Source organism: Chrysochloris asiatica, unplaced genomic scaffold, assembly GCF_000296735.1.
Source record: "Chrysochloris asiatica unplaced genomic scaffold, ChrAsi1.0 scaffold00451, whole genome shotgun sequence".
NCBI lineage: Eukaryota > Metazoa > Chordata > Mammalia > Afrosoricida > Chrysochloridae > Chrysochloris > Chrysochloris asiatica.
The window spans coordinates 1038730-1057948 of NW_006408969.1; the positions used below are offsets into that span (position 1 = coordinate 1038730).

At 41.3% G+C, this 19219-nt stretch overlaps 1 protein-coding gene across 4 annotated transcripts in view; it reads right to left on the reverse strand.

Annotated features, from left to right (window-relative positions):
- Window positions 1-884: 884 nt before the first annotated feature.
- The window catches only part of SGSM1 (small G protein signaling modulator 1), a 92000-nt gene continuing 73665 nt past the window's right edge, over window positions 885-19219 (reverse strand). For all 4 annotated transcript variants that reach the window (XM_006877270.1, XM_006877268.1, XM_006877269.1 and 1 more), the window contains 4 exons: window positions 16897-17006; window positions 6045-6141; window positions 4516-4683; window positions 885-973 (listed from right to left, as the gene is read on the reverse strand). In XM_006877270.1, coding sequence (XP_006877332.1) covers window positions 885-973; window positions 4516-4683; window positions 6045-6141; window positions 16897-17006 — 464 coding nt within the window. The remainder of the gene's footprint in view (window positions 974-4515; window positions 4684-6044; window positions 6142-16896; window positions 17007-19219) is intronic.

Consider the following 19219-nt stretch of genomic DNA (forward strand, 5'->3'; position numbering starts at 1 on the left):
ACTTCTCAACTTTTTTCAGCATTTCTTGAAAAAAAAAGACCAAAAAGTACCTACTAGGCAGGGATGGAAAACTGAGAGAATCAGAAATGGAATCAAAGACCACCAAGAGAGCCGTGTAAGGGGTTCCTTGTGCTTTTCTAAGTGATAGCGGAAGGGAGGGGATACCTCAGGACACAGAGTGGTTTAGGAATAAAGAAAGTGGGAGGGATATAGATTTGACTAATCTCCTCTAAGCCAATGACTCTCAACTCAGGGTGACTTTGCTCCCAAGGAGATGTTTGGCAATATCTAAAAATAGTGGGAGCCTTCATAGGGGGAGAAAGGTCAGGGATCCTACAAGGTACAAGAAAGCCCCTAACCACAAAGGATGGTCCAGCCCAAGATGCCAGACTAGAGAAACCCAGATCCTGGCCAAGCTTCTGGCCATGTTCCAGAACATTCTAGCAATGTTGAGGAGCATTCAGAGTAGAGACGTGATCCCCTAGACTTCTCCCACACCTGTTTTCTAAAACGACCCTCCCTGAGCCGTATCCAATAGGTAATGTGGAAGGATGAGAAGGAGAAGACGGGGAGGCTCCTGGGAAGATCAGGAGATGCTTCCCTCATCTATGCAAGAATCTCCAACTCCCGTGAGGGAGAAATTCCAGGCGAGGGCAATCTTTGGTCAAACAGGAAAATGTAAGGCTGAACTGAAGGGGCAACCCGTGCCCCAATCCCACCCCACCTGCCTAGAGGCCAAAGCCAGGGTAGTCTCCCTTTGCACAGATGTCCATGCCCACTGGTGAGGTGCCAGGGCCTTGCACTTGGGCAGCCCTCCAGTCAGGAGGGAAGCAGACTAGGGGCAGCAGGTGACAACTTGACGGATACTGCCTGGTGACGTGTCCTCATTTGTTCTCAATCAGAGTCTGCACCTTGTATACCAGGTCCCGGGCCAGCTTCAGGACTTGCTTAGTGTTGTGTCGCTCTGCCATTTCTGCGGGGAAAAAAGAGCAGAAGGAGAAATTTCCTGAGCCTCCCTACTGTGTCTGGCCTGGGGGAAACACCTCTAGCCCCTGCAGAGGTGGCTGAGACATCTCCATCACATAGTGCCTCTGGAAGCTGACCTTGCGCTCTAGATCATCTGTACAATGAGATCATTAACAGTAGCCACCTCACAAGGTTACTATGGAGACCAAACAGGATGTTGTTGGTACACCAAAACCAATGCCAAACCAAACCCTTTGGAGAGGGTAGAACTGGCACACAGGGTTTTCAAGACAGCATATCTTTATGGGAGCAGAGAGCCTCATCTTTCTCCTGCAGAGCAAACTGGTGGATTCAAACCATCAACCTTTCAGTGAGCAGCACAACACTTACCTCATGGTGCATGGGCTTTAAAACATCTTAGCACCTCCAACCCTTCTCCTACAAACAGAATAACTGACAACCTTTAAAGGAAGCAGTGACTGGCATGTATTGTATGCTTAAAGGGAGGGAAAGAGGAAGAAAGCAAAAATGGTGTTTATATCAAGAATCACGCAGAATGACCAGGCCATTCAATCAGGATAATCCTAAATGTTAACATTTCCTATAAAGAAAAAATTTAGGAGAGGAAAAGGTACAAGGATTTTGTGCCAGGGTACCCCAGAATGTTTCAACGAGTCTGTGGGACATGTTTAAAGGGCTAAGGAAATAGACTAATCCTGCACACTTGGGAACTACTGATTTGCATTCCAACCTGAATTGCACTACATTTCCATCAGTGACATTTTCTCTTGGTCAAGCTGTTAGAGGCTGCTGTGATCAAAAGCAATTCCCACAGAAGCCAATGGGAACAGAAAAAGAGGGTGGGAGGGTCCAATCTGATTTTCTAAGGTTTGGGAAGTTGTGCCCAAGAAATGTATATAACCCATTCATGGTTAATCACAGGCATCAAAGAATGAAACAAAAACATTTTCTTTCTTTCAATTTATGTGTATTTTTTTTTCAAATGGTCACTGAGTTGTTAGAAGACGAACACTTGTTAAATGGTATGGCCTAACTACTTCATAAACAGAACTTCTGACTTGGAACTCCATGACACATTAAGGAGTGTTAGAAGTCAAGGGAGGCCTGGTGTGGCATTGTAGGATAAGCACTGGATTGCTAACCACAAGGTTGGTGTTTCAAATTCACCAGCCGCTCCTTGGAAACATTGTACAGGGTTGCTATGAGTGGCAATGGATTCCACGACACTTAACAACAACAACAACAACAAGTAAAGAGGACTTGAAGCACTCACACATAAAGATGAAAGACTACAGCCTTCAGTATGGATTATATATCAACGTAAAGAAAACAAAAACCCTCACAGCTAGACCAACAAGATCAACAGAGAAAAGACTGACGTTGTCAAGGATTTCATTTTACTTGGATCCACAATCAATAAGCATGAAAGCAGCAGTTAAGAAATCAAACAACATATTTTAAAATTAAAAAAAAAAAAAGGTTTTCTTGATAAAATAAATAGTCTATGATGGCTACAGGAGGAAGGGGAGAGAAAATCATTCATGGGGTAGAGAGTAGACACATGTTAACATGGGTGACAGGGCAGGCAATACACAACAAGAGGGAGGTTAGCAGAGAAAAGATGAAGGTAGTGGGAGACACAGAGAGGAATGATATAGTTAAAGTGAATAGAGATAAATACTGTTAACTGTTGGTGCATGGAAGGGGTTACAACCATGTAGTGAAGCAAGTTTATGGCTTATTGAACGTAAAATTGATGATCTGCTCTGTAAACCTTCATTCGATGCACACACACAAAAAAGGTTTTTTTTAAAAAAAAAAAACAACGCTAGGCAAATCTGCTGAAAAGGATTTCTTTAAAGTGTTAAAAGCAAAGATGTCATGTTGAGGACTATGTGCACCTGATCCAAGCCATGGTATTTCAATCACCTCATGTACATGCATAAGTGGACAATGGGCAAGCAAGACAGGAGACAAAATGATGCGTGTGAATTATGGTGTTGATGAAGAATATTGACTCTATTATCATGGGCTGTCAGAAGAATGAATAAATCTGTGTTGGAAGAAATATAAGCAGAATACTCCTTAGAAGCAAGGAGAGTGAGATTTCATCTAATCTGCTTTGGACATATTACCAGGAGGGACCAGTCCCTGGAGAGGACATCATGCATGGTGAAGTGAAGGGTTAGCAATAAAGAGAAAGCAGATTGCCTCATCACTCACCACGGAGCGGCTGGTGGTTTCAAACCGCCAACCTTTATCATCCAAGTGCTTGAACCACTGAGCAACAAAGCCTCGTACAATGGCTTCCTTTAGGCCAGGTTCCATGTGATGAGCTTTATCTACATTGACTTGTTTAATCCTGATAGCTACCCTGAGAGGGGAGTATTGTCAGCATCATTTTATCCCTAAGAAATCTGAAGCCCAGAGATGTGAAGTCACATAGCCAAAGTTACACAGCTTCCAGACAATAGAACCGGGGTTTGAATCCACCTCTGTGTGTCTTTCTCAGTTGCCTTCCTTGCCAGGTTTTCCTACCCAGGTTAACCCTCTGAAACAGACACTTGTCTCATTTCACCCATCAGGAAGCAGATGTTCACAGAGAGGATCTTCAGAAAGGGGAAATGATGTGGCCATGGGCTCAGGTGGTCATTGGCAGACATAAGCTTTGCCTCTGAGCCTGATTTCAATGCCCAGGCCCTCTTCCATATCTCCAAGGAAAACAGCCTCAGCATGTTAGACAATTTCAATGCATCCATCTGGAAAAGGCCACAAAAAGTGGGCAGAATCTAAGACACAATTACTAGTCTGTCCAAGTCTGGTGCAAAGAAAAAGATGCATTGAAACAATGATTCCAGTGGATTCACAGATTATGGGAACGAACATCAGTCTCCGTGACCCTGAGACCTGAAGACCTAGACAGTGCCCAGCTACCACTACAAACTGCTCTGAAAGGGATCACATTAGAAGGTCCTAGAGAGTAAGAGAAAGTGGTGGCACAAAACTCAAAATTATAAAACAGGCTACTGATTGAATAAAGACTGGTGGAATCCCGAAGACGGTGACTCTTAGTCACTCTGCAAGTCTAGAAATGAACTCATTCTTGTGGATTAATTTTCAATCTAACAATAGACAGATCTGTAAGGGGAACAATAACATTAACAAGGTACGAACACCATAGAATAATCAACCATTTGATAATTTTTTTAAAAACAGGCAGCATTGTCCCAAGGACCAAGTTCAGAAGGATTAAGAAAGAAGGAGGACTGGAAATGGGAAATGGGAAATTCAGAGAGGAAATGGGATGAGGGATGTGGGGAAGGCAATCAATGAGGAATGGAAAATTGGTTTGTTTTGTAAACCTTCACCCAATTCAAAATAATAATAAAAAAATAATAAATTTTTTTTAAAAGTGGACAGAGACCTCCATGGATCAAACTCAGCACATCCCTATCCTTCCCTGAGCCCCAGGAAAGATGCCCTCCAGAAGCCCACATCCCTGAAACAAGATCCCTGTCATGAAGGTACCATTAAAGAATTTGATGATGTCTGTGAAATCCATGTTGTTCTCCAAGATGATGTCTCGGTAGACCTCCACCAGAGCCAAAGCGATGAACAGGACGTAGTGGGCAGATGAGACATGTTTGGCTGCCCAGATGGTCTCCCAGACTGAGAAAACGTCATCATAGATGAGTTCTGCCAAAGAGACACCAACACAGACATGCATGTGAAGCTCTATGCCTCAGCCCTGATGCAGTAGACAGAGCTCAGGCCAGAACAAGGGAGACGTGCACTCTGTCACTGGGCCATCAGCAGCATTGGTTTGCTCCATCTGTGTAATGGGCTATGCAAACCAGATGGTTTGTAAATTCTTCCAGATCTGTAAGTGCAGAGACTGAGCATGTGCAGGTTTGATTGATCAACCTGCCACTGTCCTGCCTCTAAGGAGTCTCGGTGATATTGTGGGCTAAGCACTGGGCTGCTAACTGAAAGGCCAGCAGTTCAAATCCATCAGCTCCTCTGAAGGAGAGAGATGAGGCTGTCTGCTTCTGTAAAGATTCTGCAGCCTCAAAAACTCTAAGGAGCAGTTCTATTCTGTCCCATAAGGTGGCTAGCAGTCAGAATTGACTCAATGGCAGTGGGTTTTTTTGACCCTGCCTCTTGTCTCCACCTGTATTGATTCTCCTTTTACCTCTGCACACAGAGCTAACTTCTGCCTCTGAATCCAACAAAGAGACAGATTAGAGCAGTGGGGGAAAGCCAGGCTTCTGGTGCTCAGTAAATTGGGTTTGAATTCTGGCTCCAACACTTACAACCAAGATGACTTTGGGCTGGTTTTCTTTCTCTTCCACGAGCCTCTCTTTTCCCATCTGTACATGGGATGATGCTGATTTTAGTAAAGGACCAAAGAGATAAGAGTAGCAGTTCAGTATGTTGGCACTTGGCAAACACCTCCAACACATTTAATATTATTACTATTATTGGTGGTGGTTATGTGCCGTGGAGTCAGTTCCGACTCATAGCAACCCTGGGTGGGATAGGGTTTCTGAGGCTGTAAATCTTTACAAAACAGAAAGCCTCATCTTTCTCCCACGGCACTGCTGGTAGTTTCGAACCGCTGACCATGAGACTAGCAGGCTGACTCATAACCACTATGCTACCAGAGCTCATTATTATTATTATTTATTATTATTAACCCTTATAAATAGCACTGTGCTGTGTGATACAACATTCCTAAGTCATGAATGAAACAAGCACTAACTAACCACTATACCACAGGCTTTAGAGTTCTGGTTCTCTGAATATATTATAAACTAGATTTGGATGAAGACAGAAGAGGACTCAGGTGCTGGCTCTACCAGTCCTAGGTCTAAAGCTAGTTTTTCTGAACTTTGGTTTCCTCAGACATAAATTGGGAATCTTAATGTCATTACAAGATAAAATAAGAGAGCCTATCAACAGTCAGAACTCAGTAGATAGGCCACACCTCTAATATCTTTCCCCTTGGATCCTGCTACAAAGACTCTGGGAATGAGGTCCCATTAAGAAATCTGTACCTCGCTTGAAATCCAGCAGAAACCAGCGGTAGCAGAAGTAGAAGTGGGTGTAATCCCCATTCTGATGCATCAGCTCAAAGAGCTCGGAGTCCAGGATCTGTCAGAGAAGGGAAAGGACAGCATGAACCTCCTGGGAAAAGGATGGTCCAGCCAGATTACCAGAACACAACACAGTATTTAACAACCACTAGAGGTGAAAATTGGGTTAAGCAAACTCTCTGGAGCCATTAAGGTCAAACTATTACTCTGAGATAATCTTTACCTTTTAAACCAAAACAATCACCTGAAGTCTTTTTTGAACCAAAAATACAGTTTATTTTAATAAGTATGTCTGCCTTCTATGCAAGGTCAAATTGACAATAGCAACTTGAAAGGTGAGGTGAGAGCTAGGGGGCAGGAGTGTAAGGCAGCAGAGGTGGGGCAGCTTGGAGAAGGAGGGTAAGAATTGTGGCCTAACTTGAAAACTATAGTCCATGTCACTGATTTGTACATGTAGAAACTGTTGAAATGACACAGTATTGTTGTTGTTATTAGGTGCCATTTAGTTGGTGTGACAAGGAGCTCTGGTAGTGTAGTGGTTACGAATCGGGCTGTGAACCACAAGGTCAGCAGTTCAAAACTACCAGCTGTTCCACAGGAGAAAGATGAGGCTTTCTGTTCCCATAAAGATTTACAGCCTCGGAAACCCTGTACAGGGTCGCTATGAGTCGGAACCAACCACGATACATAACAACAACAAGTTGGTGTGACTCATAACAGAACAAAACATTGCCCTGTCCTGCACCATCTTCACAATTGTATAAAACCCGAACACCAAATCCACTGCCATCATGTTGATTCCAACTCAGTAAACCTGTAAAGGGTTTCTGAGGCTGTAAATCTTTATGGGAGCAGAAAGCTTCATCTTTCTCCTCCAGAGTGGCTGGTGGGTTTGAACTACTGACTTTACAGTTAGCAATCCACTGCTTATTTTACAGCACCATCAGGGCTCCAATTATTGTGTTGTTGTTGATAAGTACCATCAAGTTGGCTCCAACTCCTAGTGACCCTGTATAGGATTTTCGAGGAGTGGCTAGTGAGCTTAAACCACAGACCTTGTGGCTCAAATCGACCGTGCATTAACCCACAGCACTATATCAGTTGTATGGTTCATGTGCTGGACTGCAAGGTCAGTTTAAACCATGAGGTCAGCAGTTCACGCTAACCAGCTGCTCTTCGGAAACCCTATATGGGGTAGCTATGAGTTGGAACCGAGTGGACAGCACTTAACAACAACAAAGGATTTGAATGGACATTTCTCCAAGGAAGATCTACAAATGGCCAATAGGCACATGAAAAGACACTTAACAGCATTAACGATCAGAGGAATGTAAATCAAATCTATAGTGAGATACCAGTACACATCCACCTCCGCAGCATAGCCTGGTCAATATTGATGGACAGCCCAAATATGCACCGATAACAGAACAGATTTTAAAAATGGGGTTAAGTTCATGTGATGGGAATGAGTAAATGACTTCTATGTCCCCCCATACATGACTTATAGTAGTATACTAACCACAAAGTTGGTGATTCAAACCCATCAGCCACTCCTCAGAAACCCTAAATAAGGTTGTTATGAATCCGAACAACTTGATGGCATTTAACAACAACAACAAGCTGGGATGAGAAACAAAATAAGCAGCAGGAAAATGTTGAATATGATTTCTGGCATGGCACTGTAGGATAAACACTGGATTGCTAACCATGCTAACCACAAGATCAGCCGTTCAAACCCACCAGTCGCTCCTTGGAAACACTATATAAGGGCACTATGAGTTGGAACCAACTGGACAGCACTTAACAACAGCAGCAACATATCAAGTTTAAAAGCAAAGTGATATGCCGTTTGGGATCTACGTATGTATAGTTAAGCTAGAAAGAATGTGAAAAATGACGAACTCAAAATTCAGAAGAGTGGTGATATGTGATGAAGACATGTATTATTATACTTTATGTTGTTGTTGTTAAATCCATGGAGTCAGTTCCAACTATGCATAATAGACTGAGACCCTATGTATAATAGACCAGTCCTGGTCCAGTCTCATAAATATGTTTACATGCATGGCTTCAGTCGCTATCAATCCATCAGTCCATAAACAAAATGTACTCAGCAGATGAAAATATATTGAACAAAGACATCCTAACACTATAAACAAAAAAACACAGCAAACTGACAGCATAAAATTCATACTTACCCATAATTACACTGAATATAAATGGATTAAATGCACCAGTCAAGAGACAGAGAATAATGGAGTGGATTTAAGAAAACAACAACAAACCCCCAGCAATATGCTGCCTACAGGAGAAACACAACAGGGCACTGAATTATTCAGTATGTCTCTTCTTGAGTGAAAATATGCTCACAAATGTGTAAGAGTTTGAAAGAGGATATTGGTACATGAGTGTTTACCTTTCCTGCAAACAGACTATGAATGTGGTGAAGCATACATCAGGTAAAATGATATAAAATCTCTTATATATTTTCAAACATCTTAAGGCAACAAGTTGCTGGGCATGGATGGGGACTCAAGGACCATAGTCTCAGCAGATACTATGGTCAATTGCCATAGCATAGTCCACAAAGACAATGTTCTACATCCTGCTTTGGTGAGTAGCATCCGGGATCTTTAAATCTCATGAGTAACCATCTAAGGTACAACTTTGTTCTCACCATGTGCAAAAGAAAGAGTGAGGAGAATTGAAGAGGCTTGGAATCAATTAGTCCAATGGACTAATGGAACATGTGAACATCAATCTCCATGACTCTGAGATCAGAAGAACTAGATGGTGCCCAGCTATCACTACCAACTGCTTTGAAAGGAATCACATTAGAAGGTCCTGGGTAGAGTGGGAGAAAATGTGGGCCCAAACTCAAAATTATTAAATAAAAAGACCAGGCTTACTGGTCAGAAAAAGACTAGAAGAACCTGAGACTATGGCCCTCGACCACCCTTCATGTCTGAAAAGGAACTCACTCTTATGGTTCAGTTTGCAGGCAAGCAGTAGATAGGTTTATAGAGGAGGGAACAACGGCACTAGTAAGGTATGCTCACCATGGAACGGTCAATCATTTAAAATCAAAAGGGCAACATTTCCCTATGGCTAAGTTGAGAAGGGATTGTAAGGTGAGTGGACTGGAAACAGGAACCACAAGGAGGAAGCGGGATAACCGTTGTTGCATGGAGGGGGTTGCAATCATTGAGAAGAAACAGATTTGTTGAATGTAAAACTAAAGATCTTATTTGTAAACCTTCACTCAATTCACAATAAAAAGTTTAAATATATATCTTCTAGTTTTAGTTTTTGTAACTGCCATCAAATGACTCTTTTCCTGAAGGGTCTGGGTAAGAGAAGGTGGGGGAAATATGTTGATGGATTATATAATTCAGTTGTGAATGACTGTTAACAGGGATAATTGTGATTGTAAAAACTTGGAGCTCTAATGTGGGTATAAAATGAGCCATCTCAGAAGCAGGCAAGGGGAATCTCACAATCATCAAGAAGAGAAAGCTAGGAGTGGAGCTCGTCCTTTGGATCCTGAGATTTCCTGTGCTTCGAGCCTCTTTGATCCTGGAACAGAAAGCTGAGACGTTGGACACGTGACAGAGCAGCTGCAGCAGCAGCAGCAGGACAGAACCAAGGGTCAAAGCACGAGACAGAGTGGTAGACTTCCTGGCCCACAGAGCAAGTAAAACTTGAGTGCCTTTGAGTAGAAGGCTTGTTTGAGGAATGGGGTGCCTCAAGGTATTTAATCAAGGAGCTAAATTTGCTGACCCATAGGGCTAGAGCATTAATAACAAAGTTCAAAAACAAAACAAATGACAGCAAGGGGGTGGGAGTGTAGAGACTGGAACTTTCAGACACAGCTGGTGGGATTGTAAAATTGTGCAACTGCTGTGGCAGACAGTAGTTCTGAAAAAGGTTGAGATAAAAATACCACATCCAACAATCTCACTACTAAGTTTGCATCCTAGAAAAATAAGATCCATGACCAAACAGATACATGCACATGTATGTTCTGGTGTGGTGCTGTAGAATAGGCACTAAACCGCAAGGTCAGTTTGAACTACCAAGTCGGCATTTCAAATTCACCACCTGCTCCTCAGAAACTCTAAACATGGTCGCTATGAGTTTAAAATGACTCAACAGCACTTAACAACAACAAATGCTCATCAAAGCATTAGTCACAATAGTAAAACAATAGAAACAACCTAAGTAGATGAATGGACAGACTATGGTAATCACACAATGGAATACTATACATATTAAAGAAGAATCATCAGTGAAACGCCTCATAAGGTGTGAGGTCAATACAAAAAGATACAGGCAAAGGCAGATACTGTAAGGAGCATAAGAGTTAAAGGTAAGAATGGTCGATAGTCAGTGCTATGACATACACAGTTCTGCAATAACAGCACTAGAGTAAGTCTACAAGTGGATACATAGATACACAAGCTGAATGGGAGTGGGAAGGGAAAAGTACTACACCCAGAAGATATTTCTACATATGTATCTGTGTGTCCTGCAGACATATCCATGAATATAGTGCAGCTTACAGAGAGCAAAGTTATAAAAAAAAAATTATTCATAACCAAACACCTTGAGGGAATGAGCTCCTGGGTCTGGGGGCTCCAGGGAAAATGCGGTCAACTGGCATAATGTAGCCCACAAAGACTATGGTTTACATCCTGCTCTGGTAAATAGGAACTGGGGTCTTAAAATCTTGTGAGCAGCTATTCAAGGTGCTCGCCTCCCATCTGGAGCCAAGAAAAGAGAAGAAAATCAAAGACAGAAAAAATCCAAAGGATTAATGTGTCATGTGCACATCAGTCTTCCCTGACCCTGAGACCAGAAGAATGAGATGGTGCCCAGCTACCACCACCAACTGCGCTGAAAGGCATCACACTAAAAGGTCATGGATAGAGTGGGAGAAAAATGTGGAGCAAAATTAAAAATCATGAAAAGAAAAAAAAAAAGACCAGCTTTATGGGCCATATAGCTGTTAGGTGCCAACAAGTCAGTTCTGACTAATAGCAAACCTATGTGCAACCTAATGAAACATCATACCGTCTTGCACCATCCTCACAATTGTTATATTTGAGCCCATTGTTGCTTCCACTGTGTCAATCCATTGCATTGGGAGTCTTCCTCTTTTTCACTTTAACTCTTGCATTGCTCCACGTTTCCCACTCCCTTCATCTTTCCTCTGTCAACCTTCCCCTTGGTGTATATTGTCTCCCTTGGTACCCATGTTAACATGTGTCTACCTTCTAACCATGAATAATTTTCCCTCCCCACCTGTAACTTTCATAGAATGTTTATTTTATCAATAAAACATTTTCTTAACTTTTTCCAACAGTGGTCTCATACAGTATTTGTCCTTTTGTGATTGACTAATTTCACTCACCATAATGTCCTCCAGGTTCATCTATGTTGTGAGGTGTTTTGCAGATTCATCACTATTCTTCAACATTGTAGTCACATTCTATTGTGTGCACGTACCAAAGTTTGTCTAATCCAATGTCTGTTGATGGGTATTTAGGCTGTCTCCATCTTTTTTGTTATTACGCTCTTGTAGACAGCATATTGAAGGATGCTGTTTTATTATTCATTCTGCTACTCTCTGTCTCTTGACTGGTGGATTTAATCTATTTACATTCAGTGTAATTATAGATAGGTATGAATTAATTACTGTCATTTTGCTATGTGTCTTTTGTAGTGCTTCTGGGTTCTTTGTTCTACAAATTTTCTGTGCTGAGTTCATTTTGTTTGTGTGTTTTCTTTTCATTTTCATTTCTGCTGTGTTAATATTTACAAAATTTTCCAGATTTTCCTCTTTTTCATTTTGATGTGAAGGTGTATTGACTTTCTTTAAGGTTATCCTGTAATTTATTAATGTTCCCCCCCATTTAAAAGTCTGCTTTTCCCCATCCTCTCTTCTAAGGAGCATTCTGTCTACACTTCTATATTTGTTCTTTTGGCAGTCCATGGTAGTTTTCATATTCTTCACCAATACCATAATTCAAACTCATAGGTTCTTCTCTGCTCTTCTTTATTCATTGCCAAACTTCACGTGCATATGAGGTGATTGAAAATATCATGGCTTGGGTCAGGCATACCTTAGTCCTCAAACTGACATCTTTGCTCTTGAATTCTTTAAAGAGGTCTTGTGCAGCAAATTTGCCCAATGCAATGCATCATTTCACTTCTTGACTGCTGCTTCCATGAGTGTTGATTGTGTATCCTAGCAAAATGACGTCTTAACAACTTCAGTTTTTTTTCTCCATTTATTGTGATGTTATTTATTGATTCAGGTGCAAGGATTTTCATTTTCTTTACCTTGAGATGCAACCCATACAGAAGGCTATAGTCTTTGATCTTCATCAGTAAGTATTTTAAGTCCTCTTCACTTTCAGCAAGCAAGGTTGTATCATATGCATATCAAGGTTGTTAATGAGTCTCCCTCCAATCCTGATGCCTCATGCTTCTTCATACATTTGAGCTTCTCAGATTATTTGCTTAGCATACAGATAGAAAAAATATGGTGAAAGAATACAGCCCTGCTGCACATCTTTCCTGATCTTAAACCATTCCATGTCCCCTTGTTCTGTTAGATCGATTACCTCTTGCTCTATGTACAGATTCCTTATTAGTACAATTAAATATTCTAGAATATCTGTTTCTCACAATGTTCAACTTTACGTGCGTAGTTTATTATGATCCACGCAGTTGAATGCCTTTGCATAGTCAACAAAGCACAAGTAAACATTTTTCTGGTATTCTCTCCTTTTAGTCAAGATCCATCTGACCTCAGCAATGATATCCCTAGTTCCATGACCTCTTCTGAATTCAGTTTGAATTTCTGACAGCTCCCTCTCAGTGTACGCTGTAACTGTTGTTGAATTATATTCAGCCAAATTTTACTTGCGTGTGGTGTTAACGATATTGTTCCATGATTCCCACCTTGTTTTGGAATGGGCACAAATATGGATCTCTACCAAACAGTTGACCAGATAGCTTTCTTCCAACATTCTTGATATAGATGAGTGAGTGCCTCCAGTGATGCATCAGGTTGTTGAAAAATTCCAGTTTGTATTCCATCAATTCCTGGAGCCTTTATTCTTATCAATGCCTTCAGTGAAGCTTAGACTTTTTCCTTCAATACTATCAGTTCTTGATCATATGGCACCTCTTGAAATGGCTAAACATCAACCAGTTCTTTTTCATATAGTGACTCTGTATTCCTTCCATCTTTTTTTCATACTTCTAGCATCATTTAATATTTTGCTCATAGAATTTTTCAATATTGACACCACAGGCTTGAAGGTTTTCTTCCATTCTTTCAACTCGAGAAATTTCTAACTCCTGGTCTCTGCACATTTCATTATTATACTTGACTTTGTCTTCTTGAGCTGCCTTTTGAAATTTTCTGTTAAGCTCTTTTACTTCCTCCTTTCTTCCAGTGCCTTTAGCTTCTCTGTGCTAAAAAGCAGGTTTCAGAGTCTCTTCTGACATCCATTTTGGTACTTTCTTTCTTTCCTGTCTTTTTAATAACCTTTTGCTTTTTTTTTTTTTTTTTTCATGTATGATGTTCTTGATGTCATCCCACAACTCTTCTGGTCTTCAGTCATTAGTGTTTAATTCATCAAATCTATTCTTGAGATGATCTCTTAATGCAATGGAATATATTCTAGATAATATTTTAGCTACCATGGACTTGTTTTAATTTTCTTCAGCTTCAGCCTGACCTTGCCCATGAGCAATTGATGGTCTGTTACACAGTCAGCCACTAGCCTTGTTTTGGCTGTTGATATTGAGCTTCTCTATTGACTCCTGGTTTGACACTGTGGGCTAATGCATCAGATTGCAAAGTTGTTTGAACTGCAAGGTAAGTGGTTCAAGCTCACCAGCTGCTACTTAGAAACCCTATACAGGGTTGCTATAGGTTGGAATCAACTCGATGGCACTTAACAACAACATCATCTCTTCCCACAGATGGAGTCAATTTGATCCTTATGTATTCCATCTGGTGAAGTCCATGTGTATACTCATTATTATGTTGTTGGTAAATGTATTTTCAATGAGTAAATCATTGGTCTTGCAAAACCCTATCATGCTCTATCCAGCATCATTTTATCACCAAAGCCATATTTTTTAACTACCAATCAATCCTTCCTCTTTATTTCCAAGTTTCACATTCCAATCACCAGTAATTATCAATACATCTTAATTGCATAGTTGATCAATTTCAGACTGAAGAAGCTGTTGGTGGTGTGCTATCTACTGTATTTCAACTCACAACCAGGCTTTATAGGATTTCAGAGGCTGTCAATCTTTAAGGGAGCAGAAAGCCTTATCTTTCTCCCACAGTGCATGGTGGATTCCAATGTGTAACTCACTATGCTACCAAGGCTTCTTGAATAAATTGGTAGAATTCTGTAATTTCATCATCGTTAGACTTTAGTGGTTGGTGTGTAAATTTGATAGTCGCTTTAACTGGTCTTCCTTGTTGTTGTTGTTAAGTGCCGTCGAGTCGGTCCCGACCCATAGCGACCCTGTACAGGGTTTCCGAGGGTGTAAATCTTTACGGGAGTAGAAAGCCTCATCTTTCTCCCGCGGAGTGGCCGGTAGTTTCGAACCGCTAACCTTAAGGTTTGCAGCCCGATTCGTAACCACTACGCTACCAGAGCTCCTAGGTCTTCCTTGTAGGCATATGGATATTATCCTATCACAGACAGCATTGTACTTCAAGATAGATATTGAAATGCTCTTTTTGATGATGAATGTGATGTCATTCTTCTTCAATTTGTCATCCCCAGCATAGTAAACCATATGATTTTCTGATGCAGAATGACTAATACGAGTCCATTTCTGCTCATTCATGTCTAGGATATCAATCTTTATGTGTTCCAGTTCATTTGTGACAACTTTCAGCTTCCTAGATACTTTGTATGTTCCATGTTCTAGTTATTAGTGAACATTTGCAGCTGTTTCTTCTCGTTTTGAGTTGTGCCCCATCAGCAAATAAAGGTCCATTCACATCATTATGGTCTACTCTACTTTAAGGAAGGAGCCATGGTAGTGTAATAGATTATAAGCTGGGCTGCACTCAAACTCAGCCATTGAATCTACCAGTCACTCCTCAGGAGAAAGATGAGGTTTTCTGCTCCCATAAAGATTTGCAGCCTCAGAAACTCTATACAGGGTCACTATGAGTTGGAACTGACTCCAGGGCACACAGCCACCACCACTACCTACTCTGAGGAGGCAGCTCTTCCCCTGTCGTATTTTGAGTGCCTTCCAACCTGAGGGGTTCATCTTCCAGCACTATAGCTGACAAAATGGTCTACTGCTATTCAAAATGTTTTCATCTTCAGGCACTAGATCAGATAATGCTCCACTGCTATTCATAAGTTTTCAGTGGCTAAGCATTCAAAGGTAGTCTGTCTCTCCTCTTCCCAGGCTGTCTTGGTCTGGCAGTTCCTCTGAAATCTATCTGTCTTGGGTTCCCCTGCTGGTATTTAAAATATCAGTGGGAAAGCTTCCAGCATCACAATAACACATAAGTCACCACAGTACAACACAATAGGGCTATTGGAGTTACTGGTGAACAAGAACACCAGCAGAGTATAATCAACATCATGAAACAAACTGTGTACAAACTGTTAAATGGAAAACTAATGTACTGTGTAAACTTTCACCCAGACCACAATAAAAAGTTAAAAATCAATCAATAAATGTAAGTGTGGAAACTTTCCAGAAAGTTGAACAAAATGATAAAATGAATAAAAATATGGAAAGTACTGCATGAATGAACCCTGAAAACATCGTGCTAAGTGAGTCCGTCACAAAGGACCTCTTGTGTGTGATTCCATTCACAGGAAATACCCAGAACAGGTAGATCCATCATCAAGCCTGTGCTGGTACCATTAACCTCCTCATAAGGCAGCAGGCTTGATAAGATGAGGGCTCATGTCTGAGGTTAGCTAGTGAGTTGCAGAAAGGATCCCTGAGTGGTACAACCAGTCTCAACTCAACTAACCTACAGGTTGACAGTTTGAACCCACCCCGAGGCATCACAGAAGAAAGGCCTGGAGATCTGCTTCCATGAATATAATTGGTGTTGTCACCTACTGCATGTTGATTCTGACTCATGACAACCCCATGTGTTTCAGAGTAGAACTGCCCCATAAAGTTTCCTTGGCTATCATCGTCTTTACGGAAGCAGATGGCTGGCTCTTATTCTGTAAAGCCACTGTGTGAGTTAGAACTGCCAACCTTTGGTTATCAGCCAAGTGCTTAGTTGTTTGTGCCTTACAGTCAAGGATATCCTATGGAGCAGTTCTTCCTTGTAACATCAGGGGCCACCATGATTGGAACCTATTTGATAGTAGTGGGTTGGGTTTGGGTATTTGTGGAGGATTCTTTGGAGTTGTTGTTAAGTGCTGTTGAGTGGTTCCAACTCATTGCAACCTTGTATAGGGTTTCCGAGATTGTAAATCTTTACGGGAGCAGAAGGCTTTATTTTTCTTCCATGGAGCGGCTAGTGGGTTTGAACTACCGACCTTGTGGTTAGAAGTTCAACACTTATCCCAAATTTTTGCAAAAGCAGAAAGCTACATCCTTCCCCCACAGAGTGACTGGTAGATCTGAACTGCCTACCCTCTGGAAAACAAACAGTCCAGTGCTTATCTTACAGAGGATTCAAACCCAGGTTGGTTCCAAATGACACACTCTCACACCACTAAGCTTTACTGATTGTCTCTCAGAAAAGTCCAAGCAAGGACTAGGCACTGAGTCATTGTACCTGGATCAGCGACCTCATATTGGCAAAATGTGTGTCCATGGCGCCCCCGTGGGGAAAGTTCTGGTTCATTCTCTTCATTAACTCTGTGAAGCAGCTGAAGGCAAGGGCCTCTGGAAAGGACAGAAGAGAAACAGTCAGCCATATCACTGCCCAAGGAGCCAGCACCCTCCAAAGTGACCATCTAATGTCACGTACTGGTTAGCAAAGTCTATGGCAAAATGAGAGAAAATGCTGCTGTAGCAGAAATACCACAAGGGAATCGCTTTGACAAAAAAATTTTCTCTCATAGTTTAGGAGGGTAGAAGTCCGCACTCAGGACTTCAGCTTCTAGGGACATCAGCTCTAGAGGAAGGTCCCTGTGGGCCCGCAGCCCTTGGAGATCTCCATGTGTCATGGCATCAATCTTCCCCTGGGTCTAGGAGGTTCTTCGTACAAGGACCCTGGGACCAAAGGACATGCTCCAGTCTCTTCTTTCTTGGAGGTAGTAGGTCCCTCTGATCTCTGCTCACTTGTTGAATCTCTTCTATATCTCAAAAGGGAGTAACTCAAAATACAACCTAATCCTGTAGATTGTATCTTGCCTCATTAACATAAATACCATGAATCCTGTCTCATTTACATCATCTTGAGCCCACTGCTATCTACTTGATTAGTGACCCTGTATAGGGTTTTCAAGGCTGTGAATCATTAAAGGAGCAGAAAGCCTCATCTTTCTTAGATGGGTTTTAACTGCTGACCTTGTGGTTAGCAGCCCAGTGCTTATCCTACAGCGCGAGCAGGGCTCTTTATTACATCAGAGAGGTAAGGATCTATAACACATAATAATTACATCAAACCACAGAGTGGAAGATAATTACATAATACTGAGAATTATGGCCTAGCCAAGTTACACATTTGGGGGAGGAGCACAATTCAATCCATAACAGTATGTCAAGTGTATTCCATTTTAAGGGATGTTCCCATCTAAAATTAACTGTGTTTCATATACAGTTAGGAAATTAGGATAATATACTTGTTACATTGAAAGTTGACAATGTTTTCTTGATCTCAAACTTCATTGTTATTTTTTATTAAATTTGACAGTTCATGAAATTCTTACGTTTAGGGACTACTATATTTGAGCAGCAATTGACCAAGTTGGAGGACATTGTAGGAGATACACAAAGAAAAGTTCAAATAACTTTGAAAAACGCGGCTCAGAGTCATTATTTGTATTACTGGTAAAGACTCAGAGAGGTTCTGCAATGAAGAAACAGATTAGATACAGTTTAGCCCAGTGTTTTCAAAACATTTTTTAAAATGATACTCACCCCTGCCCTTTTAACACCTAGTAAGAGTGGGGACAAAGTCTTCATTTTTCTTGGATCAACCATCAACATTCACAGAAGCAGCAGCCAAAAATCAAACGGCGTATTGCATTAGGCAAATCTGCTACACAAGACCTTTTTAAAGTGTTGAAGAGCAAAGATGTCAGCTTGAGGACTAAGGTGCGCCTGACCCAAGCCATGGTATTTTCAATAACCTCGTATGCATGCGAAAGTTGGACAGTGAATAGGACTATCGCAGAAGAATTGATGCTTTTGAGTTATGGTGTTGAAGAAGAATATTGAAAGTGCCATGGGCTGCCAAAAGAAAAAACAGATCTGTGTTGAAAGAATGCTCACTGGAGGCCAAGATGGCCAAACTTCGTCTCTCATACTTTGGACATATTGTCAAGAGGGACCAGTCACTGGAGAGGGATATCATGTTTGGTAATGTGGAGGGTCAGAGAAAAAGAGGAAGACCCTACCAGCCACTCCCTGGAAACTGTATGCAGGGTCACTGAGTTGGAACAACAACAACAATTAACCAAAGTTCACAGAAGAGCCCTGGTGACACTGTCACGCACTGTTTTACTGAGATTCACAATCAATGTTCACAGTAGCATCAGTCAAGTAATCAAATGATGTATTACATTGGGCAAATCTGCTGCAAAAGACCTCTTTGTAGTGTTGAAAAGCAAAGGCATCACTCTGAAGACCTAAGCCATGGTATTTTCAATCACTTCATCTGCATGAGAAAACTGGAAAATGAATAAAGACTGTAGAATTGATGCCTTTGAATTATAATATTGACAAAGATATTAAATGCACCAAGATCTGCCAGAAGAATGAACAAATCTTGAAAGATGTGCAATGAGGATGCTCTTTAGAAGCAAAGATGGAGACACTTTGTCTCACATACTTCAGACATGTTACCAGGAAGGACCAGTCCCTGGAGAAAGACATGCTCGGTAAAGTAGAGGGTCAAAGAAAAAGAAGAAGACCCCCAATGAGATGGATTG